The sequence below is a fragment of the Chionomys nivalis genome, chromosome 7, assembly GCF_950005125.1.
Source record: "Chionomys nivalis chromosome 7, mChiNiv1.1, whole genome shotgun sequence".
Lineage (NCBI taxonomy): Eukaryota > Metazoa > Chordata > Mammalia > Rodentia > Cricetidae > Chionomys > Chionomys nivalis.
Window position 1 is genome coordinate 1,299,940 of NC_080092.1, and position 20,036 is coordinate 1,319,975.

The 20,036-nt window shown below is 45.1% G+C and overlaps 1 protein-coding gene and 1 non-coding gene across 8 annotated transcripts in view; one reads left to right on the top strand and one right to left on the bottom strand.

The window, feature by feature from the left end:
* Mrtfb (myocardin related transcription factor B) overlaps nt 1-20,036 on the bottom strand; it is a 156,649-nt gene that overhangs the window by 18,687 nt on the left and 117,926 nt on the right. For all 7 annotated transcript variants that reach the window (XM_057773796.1, XM_057773797.1, XM_057773801.1 and 4 more), the window contains 3 exons: nt 10,440-10,577; nt 3,380-3,657; nt 722-803 (listed from right to left, as the gene is read on the bottom strand). In XM_057773796.1, the coding sequence (XP_057629779.1) occupies nt 722-803; nt 3,380-3,657; nt 10,440-10,577 (498 nt within the window). The remainder of the gene's footprint in view (nt 1-721; nt 804-3,379; nt 3,658-10,439; nt 10,578-20,036) is intronic.
* On the top strand, nt 14,513-14,585 carry Trnak-cuu (transfer RNA lysine (anticodon CUU)). The gene has a single exon. It is a non-coding gene; the product is annotated as a tRNA-Lys (tRNA).

The window sequence follows — 20,036 nt, forward strand, 5'->3', positions numbered from 1 at the left end:
AGGAAGTAGAGGCTGGTCAATGAGAACAGGAGAATTCTGGGAGGAAGGAAGCCCATTCCTCTGCAGTCCCCTGCCCAGACACAGAAGAAGCAAGATGTGACTGTCTCACTGAAAAAGGTACCAAGCCATGTGGCTGACATATACTAGAATAATGGGCTAATATAAGAGTTAATAAGAAGCCTGAGTTAATGGGCCAATCAGTTTATAACGAATGTAGACCTCTGTGTGATTTCTTTGGGACTTAACGATTGTGGGAACCAGGCAGGACAGAAAACCCCAACATCATCAGATGTATGGTTTCACCAGTCTCTTGTGCATAAACAGCAGAACTCCCTCCCTTGTTCCCAGAAGGATGGGTGGGCTGCTACTCCCAGGAGACGTCTGAACTTGACATATACTCTTAGACTTTCTCTATCTGTACTCAGCATAACAAACTTAAGTCTACAGAGGAGGCACAGAAGCCTGTGAACAGTAGCTGAAAACAGTCGATACTGTAGGAATTGCTACACCAGAAGTGGTCTCTTTTCACAGTGCTCAGATAAGGCATGAGGCAGTAAATGAGAATTATCAGTTTTTTGAACGATAAAACTCAACAGAAATAAAAAGAAAACACTCCTACTCTTGTCCATCTCTGGAAAACTACGCATATGACAGGCAAACCTGGTCTTTCTCTCATGTGCAAGGTACTTAGGGGTGAATAAGCTTAAGGTGGAATTGTTACCTTTAAGTCATCCAAGCTGGAAGGTAGAGGTCCTGGCCTCCTTGCAGGCACAGTCGTGCTACTACTGACGTTCTTGTCATTTCTTCAAAAGAAAGTGAAATGATAGCGTTCACAACAAGCTGCTTCCAGGTGCTGTTCTATTAACAACCTAGCGGCTTACAAGGAGAATTCGTGCGGATGCATACGGGAAGAAGACTCAGGATCATGGGAATATCAAATGCATTCTACCCCAGTCAATTCCTAGAGGTTCCACAGTCTGTTGGTGTGCAGCAAAGTAGAAGGTGGCTCTAAGCTTGATACAGTTGGCTGAGGAGCCCTTGGAAGGAGAGCGTAAGGGCCACACGCTGGACATTACCTGTTAGCACATCTACACCCACGCCTTCCAACAGCTTGCCCGCTGTGGGTTGCGGTTAAATGCCTAGTCTTGAAAAGGAAGTTTTTTGAGGTCTAGGCAAAATGCTCGGTGTTTTATGTATCATTAGTCGTTTTTCAAACAGAACTTAAAGTCTCACCTCAGAGTTGTAAGAACCCAACTGGTGCTTTTGGTTTTATTGTCATTCAATATTGGCCCTACAAGGAACATTCTGGGACATTTTTCTGAATCAACCTCTCCATGAACAGCTATACTGTGAAGTTGGGCAGTGGTGGCACACTCCTTTAATTCTAGCATTCAGGAGGCAGAAGCAGGCAGATCTCTGTGAGTTCAAGGCCAGCCTGACCTACAAAGTGAGTTCCAGGACAGCCAGGGCTGTCACATACAGAAACCCTTTCTCGAAAACCAAACCAAACAAAAAACCTGACCCCTGCCAATCCCCCCCCCCAAAAAACCAAAACAAACAAAAAACCCAAAACCCCAAACAACAACAACAAAACCCCAGAACAGCTATACTGCGCTTTATTACCTGATGTCCCACTCCAAACCACCTTTTATTTCCTATTTGGTGAAGCACAACTAATGGATCTAGAGAGAAGGCTCAGCTAGTAAAGAGCCATACAGGCTTAAGACCTGTGTCCAGAGGCCCAGCACCTACATGAAAACCTAGGCACGGAGGTGTCTGTCTAATCGCTGCACTGGGGAGGCATAAGGGTCCCTGAAGCTTGCTAGCCAAGCTAATAGGCCAACTCAGAGAGCTCTGGGTTCAATGAGAGACACTACCTAAGAAAACAGGGTGAAGAGTGACTGATGCTGACTTCTGACCTGCACCCATGTATGCGCATAAACACAAATGCAATCCTTTCTGCTACCTTTATGGCTGAGATTCCATATCCGTGCTGAGGAGTCACTGTTTAACTTACTTCTATTATTTTAAAAGCTGAATTTTCTTTTCACCTAAATCACAGATGAGACCCGAGGTTCTGGGCTGCTGACAACTTCCATAACCCCCCCAGCGCGAGGCCACGGGGGCTGATCTGAAGCCCAGGCTGACTCTGCAAATGACAAGGAGGCTCAGGGATGGGTAGACCCCACTGCAGAGCTTCGGGGGTTTTTGTCTTTTTGCTTTTTGAGACAGTTGCTTGGGTCCGGACCCAGCTGTTGCCTTCCCTGGATTAGTTCTACCATAATAGCTTACTTGGGTTTGCTTGCTCTTAAATAATAACATGTTACAAAATTACTTTTTGTAATTGCTGTTTTAGGCGTGTCTTTCCCGAGATGGTCTAATCTTTATCGTAAGAGGAGAAAAGTGATGATCATCCCCTATGATATGGAACAGTTTGCTCTCAACATCTTCCCAATGACAAGCTCCTCTGTCCTTACCAGCTCTCCAGAGCTGGATAAGGGGGAAATGAGAAATGAGTTTCAGAAAAGCCATATTGGAATTGATATCGAAAATATTCTTCAATCAATGAGTTGAGGGCACAAAGCTGCCTGCTCTGGACCCAAACAATAGGCTGCAAGCTATGGAATGTCACCCTTCTCTGTTCCAGGGCATGTAAAAAATCTTCTCTGTGAGTCACCTGCTGTCCCTCTCATTACCTCATCACTGCCCTTTGCCCCTGAACAGTTCCAGAGTCTCCTTTATTATCAGTATTCAGCTGTTGTTTTTAGTGACTTGGTCCGACCAGATCACCACTGTCTAAGACATGGCACTAGCTGCCAAGAGGAACAGTCTCCTGCAGCACGGATTCTACTTCCTGCACTATGTGCCACGTGGAACAATCTCCTGCAGCACGGATTCTACTTCCTTCCTTTCACCTTTCTCAGGAATCACACATGGTCCCCATCAGGCAGCTTTGCTCACCACTATTGCATGCCCTTTCTCTACCAGAGCTTGTCTCTTTCCCTCTGTTTGGAAGAGCCTTCTAGAGCCCTCCATGCAGAAATTTCCATAGAAATCTCCCTGACCACTCCTGCCTTTATACCCACGCCTCTTCACCGTCTGTGGGTGTGCATGCTGTTGTTTCCTCACTTGACACTGACAATGGCTGCATCTTTCCTGAACAGCTGTGAAAAGCTGAGCCTACCGGAGGACAAATGTCGGACTAGAAGGCAGGCCACGTTCACTTGGGGAGCACAGACACTGTGATGAGCTTGGGCAGTAGCCAAGCAAGGGTGGTTCCTGAGCAGAGTACTTGGCCACACTCAACCTTCTCTAACCTGGGGTCCTCCCAAAGCCAGGGTCCAAGTCATGGCGGGACAAATCCTGAGCACAGGCTTACTTGATGGGTGCGGGCAGGATGGTCTGGTAGTTGTAGTGCTGCTGTGGCTGTGGCTGCTGTTGCTGCTGCTGCTGCTGCTGGCTCAGGATCTGCAGCTGCAGGAAGAGCTGCTGCTGCTGCAGCAGGCGGGCGTAGTTGGAGTCCATCTGTGGCTCACTCTTCTCCCCCTTCTGGTTTGGTGGAATGTACTGGTGGTACTTCAACTTCTTCACCCGGGGTTTGGGATCTTTGCATTTTTTGTTACGGTGTTTGTCATTTGGATTTTTAGGATGGCTTTGCTATATTTTTTAGGAAGTAAAAAAAAAAGGAAAACATTTTAAAAGATGTAGGTTCATGGAAGTGTTTCTATAATGTGCCTCAGTGACTTAGAATTTAAAAAGAGCTGTGTGCCTTAGATGGTCTTCAGTGGCTTTGGGAAGGAATACATGAGAGTCACTGACCTGGGCCTGTGATCCCAGCACTCAGGAGAGAAGAACAGGAGGATCAGGAGTTCAAGGTCAGTCTTGCCTATGGAGTCTGAGGCCAGTCTATGCTATGTAAGTCCCTGACTCAAATCAAAGAACCATGAAGACGCTTGCAGACTTAATCTGATTTAAAAATTCTCATTCTACATTACTCCCTTGGCACAGCCGAGATGCTTGGTTTGTCACCGCCTATGCAAATGTTACCGACATCTACTCTGGGCCTCCTGCATAGAGACACTGAGTACTTACACACAGTATCTCCTCGTGAGAAGACAGCAGTATGAGTATGGTTATGTAAAACTAAATAAATGCTTCCTTCTAATGAGAATAAGATAGATTATATAAGCAGCATTAAGGAAAATAATAGAATTCAAAATGCCAGGTAATATAAATTGCAAAAAAACCCAAAAATGTTTAATTCTTATTTTTAAGATGGGGTGAGACCATACATCTCTCCTATCTTATGAATGACAGGCAACTTTTTCTTTAGTTGTTCTTTTCAGTTTCAAAATAAGCAGACCATTTTCTGCATTTTGGTATTTATGCTACAACTTTACATTCTCAAGGGGGAGAACAAAGTTTGTTTTGTTCTATTTCAGGTTTATCTTATTTTATTATTATCTTTAGATGCTGTTTGTTTTGTAACGAGAGATAGAATTGGTGTAGACCCCGAATAAAGGAAGATGAGGAAACCCTTGGGAGGAGCTGGGGAAGGGGAAACTGTGATCAGAAAGATCTATTTTCAAAAAAAGAATAAAATCCATAACAAAACAAAAAAGCAAAATGAAACAAAAGAGTGGACTGGAGAGATGGCCCAGCTGCTCAGAGCACTGGTCGCTGTTGCTGAGGACCTGGGTTTAGTTTCCAGCACCCACGTGCTAACTTACAACCATCAGGACTCCAATTTCCAGGGCATCTTTGGAGCTCTTTCGGCACAAGGCACTCACATGATGCACATACACACATGCAGGCAAAATACTCAAACAAAAATAAAATATGTCTAAAAATAAAGAATAATAATAAAAAACCTAGAGAAAATAAGACATCATTCCTAGGCTGCTTTGGTGACAGATAACTGAACAGATCTTGGGATAAACTACATAAATAACTTCTTTCTCACTACCAAAGAGTAAGAAAATGGGAAGTCGTCCTCCCACCAAAAGAATGGGGAGCAGACACCGAGGCTGCTAATGCTCTCAGGCACATCCTTCCTATGTGAATGCCTGTCAGTGTAATGTACAACAGGGAGGGTCCCGTGGACGCTCACGGAAAAGGCGCCTTCCTCTGCCGGTGCTAAAGAATGCATGGACGCGTCTTGCCATCAAAGAGTGGTTCCACAGCAGACTTTTATACCAATGACACACACAACACATGGGGACAGCTGCTCTGACTGACTCACAAGAGCTCCATGTGCATCTTCCCAACTCTACACGGAGCTGGTGGCTGTGGTGGAAGCTTGTACTCCAGGAAAACCAGCAAGGCTGTAACTTGCCTTTCAGCCTGCTGAGCTATCACACACCACTGCAGTAACAGTCCAGTTAATAACCAGTTGGTTAGCTAGTTTCAGCATGTACAAGGAAGAATCTGTACAATGTGAAGGGTGCTGGAGCCTTGGGCCCCTTCCACAGGACCTTTGGTGCATCCCTCCCTCTTCCTTTCCTGGGACTGTACATTTGTCACTGGTAAGTCCTCCCCTAGAGTCAATAAAAGATACTAGGAAGCAGCCTCTGGGCCACTGAGGGATGTGGGGTAGATACCGGTGGGATGGATGTGGAGGAGGAGACTTTGTTGACATTCCTGCTTCTGGTGCTATTCTGGGGAAAGATGTTCTGAAGTCAGAGTTCCACTGCCTCAGACAGTCTTGGTTGAGAGAAGACAATGCTCATCTGAACAGCGCCTTTGTCTTATAGCTGAGTGCTGGTGCAATCTTCAGAGCAGAAACAGGCTGGAGGACTGCTGGGAATCTCTGCTCTGCTCTCACTCCCCCATTCCAGACCCCGACCCGCAGAAAGCCCCCCAAGGGCCAGCTCTTCCCCTGGAGCTGCTCGAGACCACACCTACAGGGTATTTTAAATCTAGTCTCTCGACCCTGCCATGGGATTTCTCTCCTGCCTTTCTGAGAGTCACCTGGGAGTTGCTCTGCTCTGTTTATTAAATCTGGTCTTATTAATTTAGTTTGATTTGACTTATTACATCAGCAGGGGAACCTCCAAACTGGGGATTTTCAAAATGCTTAACTTGGTCTTGAACCCAGGTAGAGTCTTTACACATGGGAAAGTTGCTCTCCCTCCTACCTCACCTTGACCGACTGCTTGGTAAGCTACTCATTCCCAAACCAAAATGCCTATAAGAGGTCCGGGACCTCTTCTGGCCTCTGGATTGCCTGCCAAACAACTCTGGCCCATTCAGTAGGGACAGTCCCTGTCCCTTGGAGTTCCTCTGTTTGGGAGACATTCTGCACAGGGATACCCCAACCCCCCACCGTTTGGTCCCAGGCTATCTTGAGGGACATTTAGCCATTGCCTCTGGTCTCCAGATAAAGCTTGTGAGTGGATACTTCTGGGTCCAAGTTCGGTCCCAGACACACTTGCTATGTTCCCTATGAAATCTGTCTGAATGGGGCTGTCGCACACTATGCACCTCATCCAGGTTTACAAACGCTGTGCTCCTGCCCCTCGCATTTCCCTGTTCCGTTTGTTTGTACACCTTCCTCTCTCCGAACAATCTCTTTCCAAATCCTCAACCGCTGTCGCAGCCCCTCTGGGCTTTCTTCGCTCCTGGGCAGCCCACGCCGCGACTCTCATTTTTTCTCTGCGGTGCCTCCTCCTCTGCCCTTACTTGACGGCTGTCGCCTTTCGGCCAGGAAGCATCCTGTGCTGCTTTATACTATAAATTCTTACTTTAGGATTTTTAGGTTGGTTCCCAAGGAAAAGTCTTGTCTTTCTGCTCAAGAGTACCGTTTATTTTGTATGTACGGGTGGAAATGTGTGAATGGTGTGGCCACACGCTTGTTTTTAACTGGTCCTGGATGTCAGGGTTTGTGTGTTCTGTGTGTCTTGGTTATTCAGCTCAGCTGTTATTACAACTAGCTGCCCGAGCTTAAAATTTGCCTCTGGGCTTTGCTGAATCTGATATGATGACAGAGAAAGTTATTTTATGGTGTTCTACCTTATTATATATTAAAAAAAAACTTAGAAAAATATGTATGGTTAAAAAAAATCTGTAACAAAAGTTAACTTAAAATTTGTAACTCCAGCCTAGTGGTGGTGTGGTGGTGGTGCACGTCTTTAATCCCAGCACTCGGGAGGCAGAGGCCAGTCTGATCTACAAGAGCTAGTCCCAGGACAAGCTCCAAAAACTACAGAGAAACCTGTCTCAAAAAGACAAAAAACAAACAAATAATAAACAAAAAAACCCCACAATGCTGGAAGCAAAGACCTGTATTTTGAGACCTGTATTTTGTTTATAGCCATCTTAAATTCACAAGTTAAGAGCAATTAGCATTTCCTTTGTTAGTTATTATCTCTTTCTCTCAGCCAGAGAAGTCTCCAGACCAGACACCCTCCCCTTCCCTTGCCTGTTTCCTATATATAACAGCTCCTGAGGAGTAATAAAGTTGGCAGCTTGATCAGAAAGCCAGAGCTGCCGTTATCTCATGTCTCTTGTCCCTTCCATTCCTCTTCCTCCTCCAGGTTTATCAGGGATGCCCCATTCGTGTCCCGCTGGTTGGGACACCACAGCCCTCCCCCAAACAAAACAAAACAAAACTGGTCACTCCAAATTGGAACTGCTCTGGAAAATAACATGTGGGCAGTCACCATTTTGACTAAGGACAGAGATTAGGGAGGTCATATGACTTCTCTGTCATCTTACTGAATGGAATGGGTTCACCAGGAGACATTAGGTCTTCAAGTTATTTTAGGTTAAGATACATTTCCGTATGATAATTCCTGTCCTGTCCTAAAAACAAGGTTTATGAGAAGATAGGATTTAAAACAATGCTGGTTTACCTTTCTGGCGCCAGATTTTGTTTCTGATTCTGAGAATATGGCATTTTAATCAAAAAAAAAAAAAAAAAAAAAAGCTTTTCATGATAGAGGCACAAGCTCCTGGCAGCATTCTTTATCTCTTCCAAGGAAGCTGGATGGCCACAGAAAAACCTCCACCTGCACCTTGCTCTAAACATGGCAATGCCAGTCCTTGAGCAACAAACTGCCTTGCACCTTAATTGCTGCTAAGACCCTGTCCAGACTGTGGATAGGCAGAACAGTGGGGAATTGATTGTCCTGCTTTGCCAAGACAAGGTAGGCCAGTCTCCTCAAATTCCTACTTCATAGAAAAGTCTGTCAGACCTTGACAGCCATGGAGGGACTTGAGGTAGCTGGAAAGCTGTCTCCCTTCTGCTTAAATTTATCCTTTTTAGATCCAGTGATGCTTGATGACTAGGGTACCAATAGATTTACCAGTTTAACAGCTTTCCCCTGACTCCCAAGGCTACAACTACTTTGGTAGCTCATTAGTTCAGTCTCCTGTTAAAGGTACAGATAGGTGGACCTTGTTCACAGGCTTCACGGTGTAGGACAAACAGGTTTCAGATGTAACTTTGGAGGCTCAGAATTTTGGCATTGATAAAGGCAGTTCTGACGAGCTAATAGAGCACTGACTACAAACAGTTTTCAGGAGCCATTAAATTTCTGTGGATTTTACTGGTCACAGGTTTTAGAGACCAGTTGCAGTAAAGAGGGTATGGAAGCCTGCAGGCGTGTTCACCTCTATCTTCCCTTGCTCCTCAGCTGCCTCTCCTCCTCCTTCACTCACTCAACCTCTTCTGTTCAGTAAATTTCCTCTGGTTGTCTTCTAAAAGTATAGACTTAAAGGTGTGTTTCATGGGGCTAAAACCAGACCCCAGGAAAAACATTCATACTTTTTAACCCAAAGCCATAGCCTTTTGCTAGGACACTAAGATATAGCTCTATGACACTAAGATATAGCTCTATGACACTAAGATATAGCTCTATGACACTAAGATACAGCTCTACGACACTAAGATACAACTCTACGACACTAAGATACAACTCTACGACACTAAGATACAACTCTACGACACTAAGATACAACTCTACGACACTGAGATACAACTCTACGACACTAAGATACAACTCTACGACACTAAGATACAACTCTGTTCCATTGTCTTACAGATCCCTGCAGGTTCCTGGGAATTGATTTCCCTGCTTTGTCAAGACAAGTTTCACTCCTGCCTGACACATGCCAACTCCAACCCACAGGGGGCCCTCCAGATAGGACAGTCCCTGCACCAGTTCTGAGGATGCCAGCAGGGTGTGGACTGGCAGGTTGACTTCACCCACATGCCCACTCATAAAAAGATTTCGTTATCTCCTAATTCTTGCTTGTTGACACGTTCACAGGATGGATAGAGGTATTCCCCACCTCCAGGGAAACAGCAGATGTGATGGCTCAGAACATATCATCCCTTCATTTGGCATGCCACGCCCTCCCCCCAGCTCCTGAGACATCAGTGCAGGTACCACCTCTCCCACTGAGCATGAACCCATCAACTCCACCCTCCACACTTGTCCCTTGTCAACATCAACAGGAAGTAGCCAGAGTTGAACTGTCATCCATATATATCCAAAAGGGTTAGGATGTTGGTAATCTCTACTTCGGTCTCACTCCCCCATTCCAAACCCTGCCCAGATGTTTGACTGGGAACCTGGCCCCACTCTTCCCACCCCAGACCCCACCCCTCAGAAAGCCCACCAAGGGTCAGTTCCTTCCCTGGAGCTGCACAAGACCATGCCTACAGGGTGTTTAAGACCTGGTCCTAGACCTGCCATGTGATTTCTCTCCTGCCTTTCTGAAAGTTACCCGGAGTGTTGCTTTTCTTTGTTTATTAAATCTGTCTTATTAATTTGGCTTGATTTGGCTTATTGCATCAGCGAAGGAATCCCCAAACTGGGGATTTTAAAAATATTTGTAAGTAACAATGCCACTTCTTAACTTATTTGAGGGTCAATCTCCTCTGCAAGGTGATAAGAGGTTAGCTAACATAAATGCCCTATTTAGTTCAGAAGGTTTGAGACACGAACTCTTCCAGTTTTAGGAAAAGTCACAAATGAGATGGTTAGGTTAGACTATTCCTTATTGCTTTTCCCCATCATTTTATTTAGAATTTATAAATAGGATTTTAAGAACTTTAAAAATATACTGCATATTTAAGTTTTTTCTTCTTCCTTGGGATTTATTCTAACTGAATAATTTCAACCAAGCACACTTTGGGGAACAGTGCCAGGAGCCAGAGGCATAGCTGAGATCATGCCAAACTGCCTGGCTGAAAGGACTCAAACACAAGGCCTCTCTGGAGTCTCCGACCCGCACACTCTCCTCCGCACGCCACAGCTTCCCTTGTGCATCCAGTCCAGAGCTGGCTGCCGTGAAGATGCGCTTGTGATGTTGCAGAGCCAGCGGTTACTTCAGACAGGTCACGTGCTGACCCTGGGAGCTCAAGACATGCCTGTCTGTGAGCACAGTCACTGTGGAGTGGAGCCCTGCAGTGCTGTGCTCTGAGCACCTACCTTCACCAGTGCCGGGCCAGGCTTCGCTGAGGACACAGTGTTCGTGGGGAGGATGGGAGCTGTAGACCTCGTGGGAGGCTGGTCCGCAGTTAGAGGGGTTTTCAAGAATTCAGGAACTGCTGGGGACACTGAGGTAAACTGGTGGGAAAGGCAGAGAGAGACATGGCCATGAGATCAGTGACTGGAGGAGGACTGGAACTGCAAGGGAATGACCTCATTGTACAAACAGCACCCTTACTGGTTATCCAATACAAAGTGGTCAGCCCCAACCACATTCATGTAAAAGACTCAGAGGTTTTATTTCTGTATTTGCACACACATACATATGTGTGTATATATATCTATATCTATAGTAAGGATAAAGAAAAAGAGTCTATTAACCTGAGAGTGGGGGAAGAGTCATGGGAGGGGCTAGAGAAAGCAAAGGGAGGGGCTAGGGATGCAATTCTATTTTCACTAAAAATGTATAAAAAACTTACAAATATAAAAAATAAGTCTAAAACAAAACAAAGAAAAACACAGTATTGTGCCCGAGATCCAGAGGGAATTACAGGCTTGTTCTCATGCAGCAGGTTATCAGCTTCGTCCCTGGCAGCTGGAGCTGCGCAAGGGTGGACTGATGTGGCTGCATGTGTTGTCCCCCACTCCTCTAACAAGTGGACTCAGAACTGTCCTTATTTTTGGCAAAAATAAAACAAAACAACAATAACAACAACAAAAAACCAACTTACAAAAGCAATCAAAACAATACATAGCATTCCTAAACATTTCTTGGTAGGTCCTGGCTCATCCACATGTAGGGTTTGGCCTTTCAGAGCATGGGCCTGTACCATACCCACCCCCTTCTGCTGTTGGCAGCTTCTTAGAGGAAGACCATGCCATCCCCAAGGGCCTTCAATGTACTGCACACCTCACGCTTCTGTCTCCAAACCAATGCTAATTGACCACAGCCCCGTGTCTTTTAAAAGAGAAGCTGAAGAATGTGTTAGCAGAAACTATCCCCTTGCATAAGGAGCTTCTCTTCTAGGGCCTTTGCCCTTTCCAGAGCCAGTGAGCACCAGCATGGAGCTGGGGTGGGGGTAGAAGCAGCTACAAGATCTTACTGCTTCTCTCCAGTACCCCATTCTAAGTATGTGGCATGTTCGTCACCTACGGCAATGCTATGTTCTCACTTCTGCTTCCTTATTATCAGCGTTTTTTTTTTTTTTTTTCTTCAGGGAAAATGGTTTTTCTTCAGAAAAGACATCCCACCCCCTTCAGTCCTCCTGTGGAAGTTTTTTAAAGTAACAAACTGCATTTCTCTTCCTAAGATAAACAACCTAAAAACCTGGAGTGTCATTAGTAAAAAGAAATATGAAGCCTGTCTGTTTAACTGATGGTGTTCTTGTGGTTTCCCCCAGGAAAGTCACATTCTCAAACTCAGCTGTGACTGTGAGAGTGTGCGTGCGATTGTACAAGTCCAGGTCCCTCTCTCTGAGACAGGCGCCTGCTACTCATTTCAGCATCAGAGTATTACACTAAGACAATGTAAGAGACTGTAAAGACGGCCAGGAGCTTCATTTCATCCAGTCTGTGTTTCAGACTCTGGAGACGTCTGGCTCTCTGAGAAACTTGTGGCCAGCCAACTTTCACGCTTCAAGTGAAAAGCGGCTCTTCCTTACGGGACACGGCCTCCTGCTAGCATGTCCTCTCACCTGGCATGCTGCAGGGATGGAGATACTTCTGGGTGGTCTCACAGGGAGTATAATCTTTGATGCTTGTATAACTGGTATATGAAGTAGAATGCAGTGCTTGAATTGTACATTATCTCCTCACAAAAGCATTCCATCTGGTGAGCTATCTGACCAGCACAGGCAGTCATGATAGCCCCGAGCACGAGGAAAGGTATCCAGAAGTACAGATGCAGCGTCTGGGGGCTGCTTGTGAGGGCCTGCACTCCTAGGCTGAGCCTCCTCCAGCCTCTAATGCAGATGCTGTCTTCTTATTATCCCTACTTCAACGTGACTGCTATCCAGAAAAACCATAAGACCATTGAAATACAGCAACTGTTCCCTGTACCTAAGGGGCAGATAAACAAGCTGAAAGAAGAGATCTGGAGTCCTCTAGGTGCTGACAGGTTTCTTACGTGTCTTGAGGGGCCCAAACCAAAATATCCTCAACAAATGGCTCCAACTGGGCAAACTCTCCAAAAGAGGCCAGGTGCCAGGGTTCTTCTAAAAGGGTTTAAAATATCCAAGTCACAAAGGGCACTTCCTCTGCTCCACAGTTAATATGTCTTCACCTTAGGAAGAATACTAGGGAAGCATCATGACACCAAGACCTGCATTCTCTCTGTGAATCCAATGATGCAGAATTATTTCTCTAAAGAAGAAGAAACAGAAGCTGCAGACTTGACTTCCCATCCAACTGTTCCCACCACAGGATGCAGGGCTCATAATTGCTAGTATCCTCACTTTCATCCTAACACTATCAAAGAAAACATGAGGACCTAAGTTTGGAACCCTAGCACCCATGCAAGAGATGCAAAGTGTGACAGAAAGCACCTGTAATCCCAGTGCTGGGGAGACAGACAGGAGGACCCCTGGAGCTCCTTGGCTAACCACCTTGCCAAATGAGTGAGCTGCAGCTCAGTAAGAGATCCTGTCTTAAAATAAGGACAGTGACTGAGGAAGAATCCTAAAGTTAGTCCCTAGACACATACACTCAGGCACATGCATATATACGAGTGCACACACTCACACGAACATATACAATACTTGACATCAAGTTCTGGCTTTCACATACATGTGTATACACACAATCAGCATTCAAAGGAAAACGTTAATACTGGATATTTTGAAAATAAGTTAGAAAAAGAGGCTTTTAACCTTAAAACTAACATTTCTTTTACAAGAAGTTGCTATAGGAAAAGTTCACGATGCAGGCTCTGGCTGCCTCCCCTGCAGACTACTGTCTGCACACAAAGGCTCAAGAGCAGCCTTCTGGAAAGGTCGTACTTTCTTATGCTGTAGGTTTTCAATCTCTAATAAGCATGCTTCTAATTCAGGATGCAGAAGAGTTCTTGCTGAAGATGGCAACATGCAGGTAAGTTCACACTGTGACTGTTCTTTGAATACTGTATAATATCTCAGTTTCCACACAGATAAAATAACAGTGAATACTGTATAATATCTCAGTTTCCACAGATAAAATAACAGTGAATGTGCTGAATACAAACCCAAACATATTCTGGATGTTGAGTACAGGCATGTAAAATTCTCATGTGCCGGTGTGTGTCCCTCTGTGATTGGTTCTTTCATTTAACATAATACTTAGATCCATCCATATCTAGCTGGTGCAGAACCCCTTCCTTTCCAAGGGCAGCTTTTTGTTTCTGCATTTAGATGCTGTGCACACAAGGGCCGCTTTTCTGTTAGCCACGAGATGCTGTTTGCATGAACAAGGTAAATGATGGTATGTGTGTTATAGAAAATATATATGTTCTAATTCTTTGTTTCAACCTTTTGTTTGTTTGTTTGACCGATTTAAAGATAGGGACTTACTATACAGCCTAGGCTCCAGAACAACCCTGCTGTGTCAGCTTGTGAAGTACTGGATGCTGGGTGCGTACCACGACAGCCCACTTCCTGCTTTCAACTCATTCATCCAGAAACAGAACTGCTGGGACACTGGTCAAGCTCTGTCTTAAACATTATTCACTTAGTTTCTGCGTGTGCATGCTGGTGAAGGACGGAGGAACATTTTGGAGACAGCTCCCAATCGCTAGCAGATTACAGGGACTCAATGGCAAATGCCTTTTCTCACTTCTGCCATGGCACCGGCCTAGTAAAACTGTATTTGTAAGACACCATTTTCTACAGTGACTATGTAACTACATTATGTCACTACAGTAACAATGGACAAGAATTGCAGCTTCTCCACATACTTGCCAGAATCTGGTGCTTTCTGAGTATGTTAGAGCAGCTTCTGGTTTGAATTTATGTTTATTGATTTCTTATGCTAGGTACATTGTGATGCATTTATTTCCTGTTGAAGGAGCTGTGGGCCTCTTCCCACAGCCCAGCTCCCTGGTCGCCCGGCTAGCTCAGTCGGTAGAGCATGAGACTCTTAATCTCAGGGTCGTGGGTTCGAGCCCCACGTTGGGCGCCAGATGAAGGCGTAAGTCATAAACAATCCTGCACCAGTTTGGAATTGTGATTAATAGGGTGGTATTTATTTAAAGGGGAATAAACTTACAGATCACCGTCCCAGACAACAGCCCTCTGCGCAATTAGGAAGAAGTCTAGTCGCCGGAACCGGAGCAGGAAGTAAAGAGAGCGAGGAAGGAAGTAGCCGCTTTTTTAAAGGGAAAGAGACCACGCCCCAATGGGCTGGTATCTCAGCGGCTATTGGCTGGTGGAGCGGAAGGACCTCCCGCAACAATTTCCATTGTCTATAAACACGGTTTTGAAATCCCAGAGATCATATCTTATTGGGCACTTGTGTATTGTATTAGGGTTACTACTGCTGGGATGAAACATTATGATCAAAGCGAGCTGGGGAGGGAAGGGTTAATTAGCTTACACTTCTATGCTATTTACCACTGAACAAAGTCAGGACAGAACCTCAAACAGGGAGCTGATGCAGAGGCCTTGGAGGACGCTGCTCACTGGCTGCTCATCACGGCTCGCTCAGTCTGCTTTCTTATAGAACCCAGGACCACCAGCCCAGGGATGGCACCACCCACAATGGCTGGGCCCTCCCTGGTAAGTCACTAATTAAGAAAATGCCCTACAGGTTTGACTACAGCCCAATCTTATGGAGACATTTCTCAACTGAGGCTCCTCCTCTCAGATGACTGTAGTTTGTGTCAGGCTGACATGAAACTAGCCAGCACATATGTATTCTTTGGAGAAATAATCAAGTTTTGTACCTATTTTCAAAAAGTGTTGTTTATTTATGAATGTCCAGAGACAATCCTTCACATACTTTCTCTCATCCTTTGGGTTGGTTTTTCATTCTGCTGATAAGATTCATTGTACAAAACTTTTTAATTTTGATGAGTACTAATTATCTCTTGTTGCCTGGTTCTTGCACTCAGGAGAACAGGGACAATGTAAGGTCAAGATGATTTTTACTGTGCTGTCTCCTAAGTCTCCCCCAGTGTTACAGTTCACATGTAGGTCTTTCTCGTTGTGAGTTCATTCTGTGTAGGATAAACACAGTCTTATTTTCTCAAATATGTATAGATGGTTTCCTTAGTAACACTGTATTCCCTGCACTAAGTGATCTTGGTGTCTCTGTCATGGAACAATGGAACACATTGTCATATACGTGAGGACACTGTTTTCTAGGCTTTTATTTCAGTGGCTCTGGTAGATTCCACTTGTCTGTGTGTTTATTTTTATGCTAGCACCAATTATTTTGATTTTGATGGCTTCATGGTAAATTTTAAAATCAATATATCATGTGCATGTATGAAACTGTCAAAGAAAACAATCTAGTTATTAACTTTTAAAAAAGGTGAGGCTGACAACATTATATTCTTTTTTTTTTTTTTTTTTTTTTCAAAACAGGGTTTCTCTGTGGTTTTGGAGCCTGTCCTGGAACTAGCTCTTGTAGACCAGGCTGGTCCATTATATTCTTTTAAATTTAAGATGGTTTTGGTTTTCAGGACCACTTACCAGGTTATTTAAGTAGTAATCACTGTTTTCTAGGGCTTGTACTGAATCTGTGAACTGTTTGAGATCATGTTGATTTCTTAAGAGAAGTCTTCCATGAACTCCATGTAGTAGGGTAAAAGGGCCAGCCAAAGAAACACACACTGTTCCTGACCAAATCAGTACAAATACCAGTCAAATCTCTGAGCGCAAAATCAGCCAATCTCCGAGCATGAAATGAGCTAATCGCTGAGCATGAAATGAGCCAATCTCTGAGCATGAAATGCAGCCAATCTCTGAGCTTGTTGAAACTCAGGGATTGAAATCTGACCAATTCCCACTCTGAAAATCACCCTGGAAAAACTCTGTCCCTGAGAAGTCCTATATAAGCCCTGTACCTGCTCAGTTGGGAGCTGTCTTTTTCCACCCTGGCAGAGGCAGCTGCCCTCCTGGATTCTTCCCTCCCTATAAATCTCTTGGATGAGGTTTGGGTGAGACCTTCTTTTGGAGGAATGTAGCGGAGCAGGGAAGTAACAACTTTTCCCATTTCTCGGCGCCACAGTGGAGAAGAGAAAAACGGTAAGAACTTTGCTGGGGAAACTCTCCCCTGCCGGAGCACAGGTGTTGCACTGCAGAAACCTTTCCCTGGAGCAGGGCTGTAAGTGGCTCTGCTTTACGGTGACTTTGTGTTGCTCCTTGGCTCCTAAAGGCCAGGATCCTTTCCATCAGAGCTGCAATGCTTACACGTCTGTCGGCCGACTTTTTTGTAGTGCTGTCCTGACTTCCTTCTCTCTTTTGTATAAGGTTTTAATGCATTGTCTTTGGTTACTGTGACAAGTATGTAATTAAGACCAGCTCCAGTCACATTGGAGATGTTCCTTTATGGCCTCCCAGACCTGAAGGCACCAGTCCTTCCATTTTGGTTTCTTGAGTGTGAAAACAAAGGGTGTGTACTCATCCCCAGCTCTCTTCTGTACTAGCGAGAGCACAAATTGTTATAAACCAGTTATTACCACAGATTTATAATTTTAAAAATTCTGTATAAAAATAGAAGTTATAAATCAAGGTTGCAATATTTGCCTATATATTATTATTGAACTAGTTAATTTGCTATTTCTAAGCCCCTCAAGGCATATGAGTGCCTATGCCCCTCCCCTGAGGACCTTCAACTGCCAGGTTGCACTCAGAGAACACTCTAACTGCCCTAACAGCCGGATGAAGCCTCCACCCTACAAATAGACTTGAAACCCATTCAATCCCCACCCTGGAAAGCTTCACAAAAGTTCCAGCCTCCCCACAAGAAACTATATAAACCTTGCCTTTTGCTCAGTTCTTTGCTGTTTCTTACCCAAGCAGAGTCAGCCATTTTCCAGTTTTTTTCCCACTCCCAATAAACCTTTTGTGTGAGTTTTGTTGTGTCACCGGTGTGACTTTGTGGTATTTCTTGGCTACTAATTGCCAGGATGCCTTTCCATCTGAGTTGGAGCACTTACACTATTACTATGACAAACTGCCTGAGACAATCACTTTAGTTAAGGGAAAAGGTTTACTCAGTTGATGGTTTCACAGGTCCTGTTACTTTGACACGAGACCGTCCTGGTAGATGTGTATGGAGGAGATGGCCTGCTACCGTGGTAACTTGGAAGCAGGGGAGAGAGTGGAAGAGTGGACATGGCAAACAGCTTAGCGGAGCTGTTGGTTAACAGCTCCTTCTTGAAACACTAGGCTTTGGGAATTCACAGAAGGCTAGCAATCATGCTCATACGTTGGCCAGCATGGTGTTTTAAAGTAAGAGGTGGTTAATTAGATAGAGGGCTAAAAAAATCCCGAGAGAAAAGTCTGCAGACAAAAGGGACAGTAACCCTTGCACCACATGTAAAACCATGATTTTCTAGTTTCCCACTGCTCATGAGCGGCTTAAGCATTAAACAAGCTGCACTCCATTTGCAGTGTGTCCTCTTTAAGGATGGAATGAGTTCTAAAGCTGAAAATTACCTAGGGGGGTCTCTGTGTTCAGTTTTCACTGTTAATCTGTGGTTTCAGTGACTATGCTGCTTTCAGGCCCATGACAGGGGAGAACCACGGTGAGGAAAGGAGGGCGGAGAGGCTGGGGACAGACAGACTCTTTCTCCCGCCAGGCCTCACCTCCTAATAGCCCATTTGGCTAGGAACTTCTGAATGATTTAAAGACTGGTGAACTCTGTGCCTTCATGATCCACTCAGCTCTCAAGCCCAGCAGCTGGCAGCCCTGCACGTACACAGGCCTTTGGGGACCTTAACAATCTCCTAAAGTGTCTCATTCATTAAATCAGTAAATATGTGTTGTGTGTTGGGCTTGTTTATTCTGTGTTTCTATAAAATGAATGCCTATCTTGTAGTCTCAGAACTTGGTATCTGGTGAGGAGCAATATGTTAAGTCCTTTCCCTTGAAGGAAATGGAAGAGTAATTATATTTAGGTAGGTAAATAGTAATAGATTTTACATATGCGTTTAAATGTGAAATACCCTTCATGATCCCCATGCTTAGTCCTGAGTAGGTGGAGGTCTCTGGAAGGTTGTGGAACCTTTAAGAGGTGGAGACTTACTGGAGGAAGTGGTCACTGGGGGGTCATCCTTGAGCTGGCCTGCTTCCTAGTCACTCTTTTCCTGACTGCAGGCGCAATGTGAAGAGACAGTTCTCCTGTTGCCATGCCTCCCTGACACACTACAAGTCAAAACAGACCCTTTCTCCTTAAGTTGCTCCTGTCAGGTCTTTGCTCACAGTCATGAGAAAGGGAACCAAAAAAAAAAAAAAAAAAAAAAAAAAAAGAAAAAAAGAAAGAAAGAGAAGTAAGAAACCTGAAACCTGGAAAAGCTGGGTGTGGAGGCAGATACAGGCAGATCTCTGTTGAGTTTGAGGCCAGACTGGTCTACAGAGCAAGTTCCAGCTACACACAGAGAAACACTGTCTTAAAAAAACCACAAAAAGAAACCTGGGAAAATACAATAAAGTTCAAAAATTGTCAAAATAAAAGTTATCAATTCTAGAAGATGAGAAAATCTGAGACTTTACTGACATAAGGCTTGCTTCTGTACTTAATTTAAAAGCTGACAACAGAACAGACCCTGACAAGGTTACTACAGCACTACTGAGGGCTTCCTGTTCTCAGCTGCCAGGCTCGTGCAGACACACGAGCACCAGCGTGAGAACCACGAGCTCCTTACTCACAGAGGCTAGACACCGCCTGGGAGGCGACACTCAGCGGAGCCATCCTTGGCTGTGGAGCAGGTGCCCAGTGCTGCAGCCACCCCGACGGCGGGCGAGGCTCAGTGCCTCCGTGCAGGAAGCAGGCTGAGGCTCGTGCGCACTGCTCTGGCAGTAAGCAATCTGTCCTTATTCTCCGACAGACATTGCCATTGCCGTTTCCCTCCACTGGCGTCACAGTGCCAGGCTGGCAGGACTGCCTCTGGTTAAAGTTTCTCACATCAGCCTGGAGAGGGACCAACTTTCATGAGCAAAGAAAGGGTCTGGGTGTGACTGAGAGAATGGTAACCTCTCCAGCAGGGAGAGCCTCTACGGTCCTTGCTTTCCTTGTTGCTGTGACCAGATACCTGCCTAGGAGCTGAGGAGGAAGGGGTATTCTGGCTCACAGTCTTTAGAGACAGCCCATCATGGTGGAGAAGGCACAGCAGTGGGAGGCTACTTGTGTATATCTGGTGGCAGAACCAATTAACACCTGGCTTCCTTCTGATTTATCCAGTGGGACCCATCCATGGGGCGGTACCACCCTGCGCGTCCTCTCTTCAGCTACACAGCTCTGGGAAACACCCTTAGCAGATGCTTTCTTGCTTGTATCTCCAACCTGATTCCAAATCTAGTCAACCTGATAATAAGGATCAACTATCACAGCCCCAAGTAGCTGTTACTAGGGGGTGGAGGTGACAATCCTGTTACCAAAGCTACAGCCATGTGAATGCC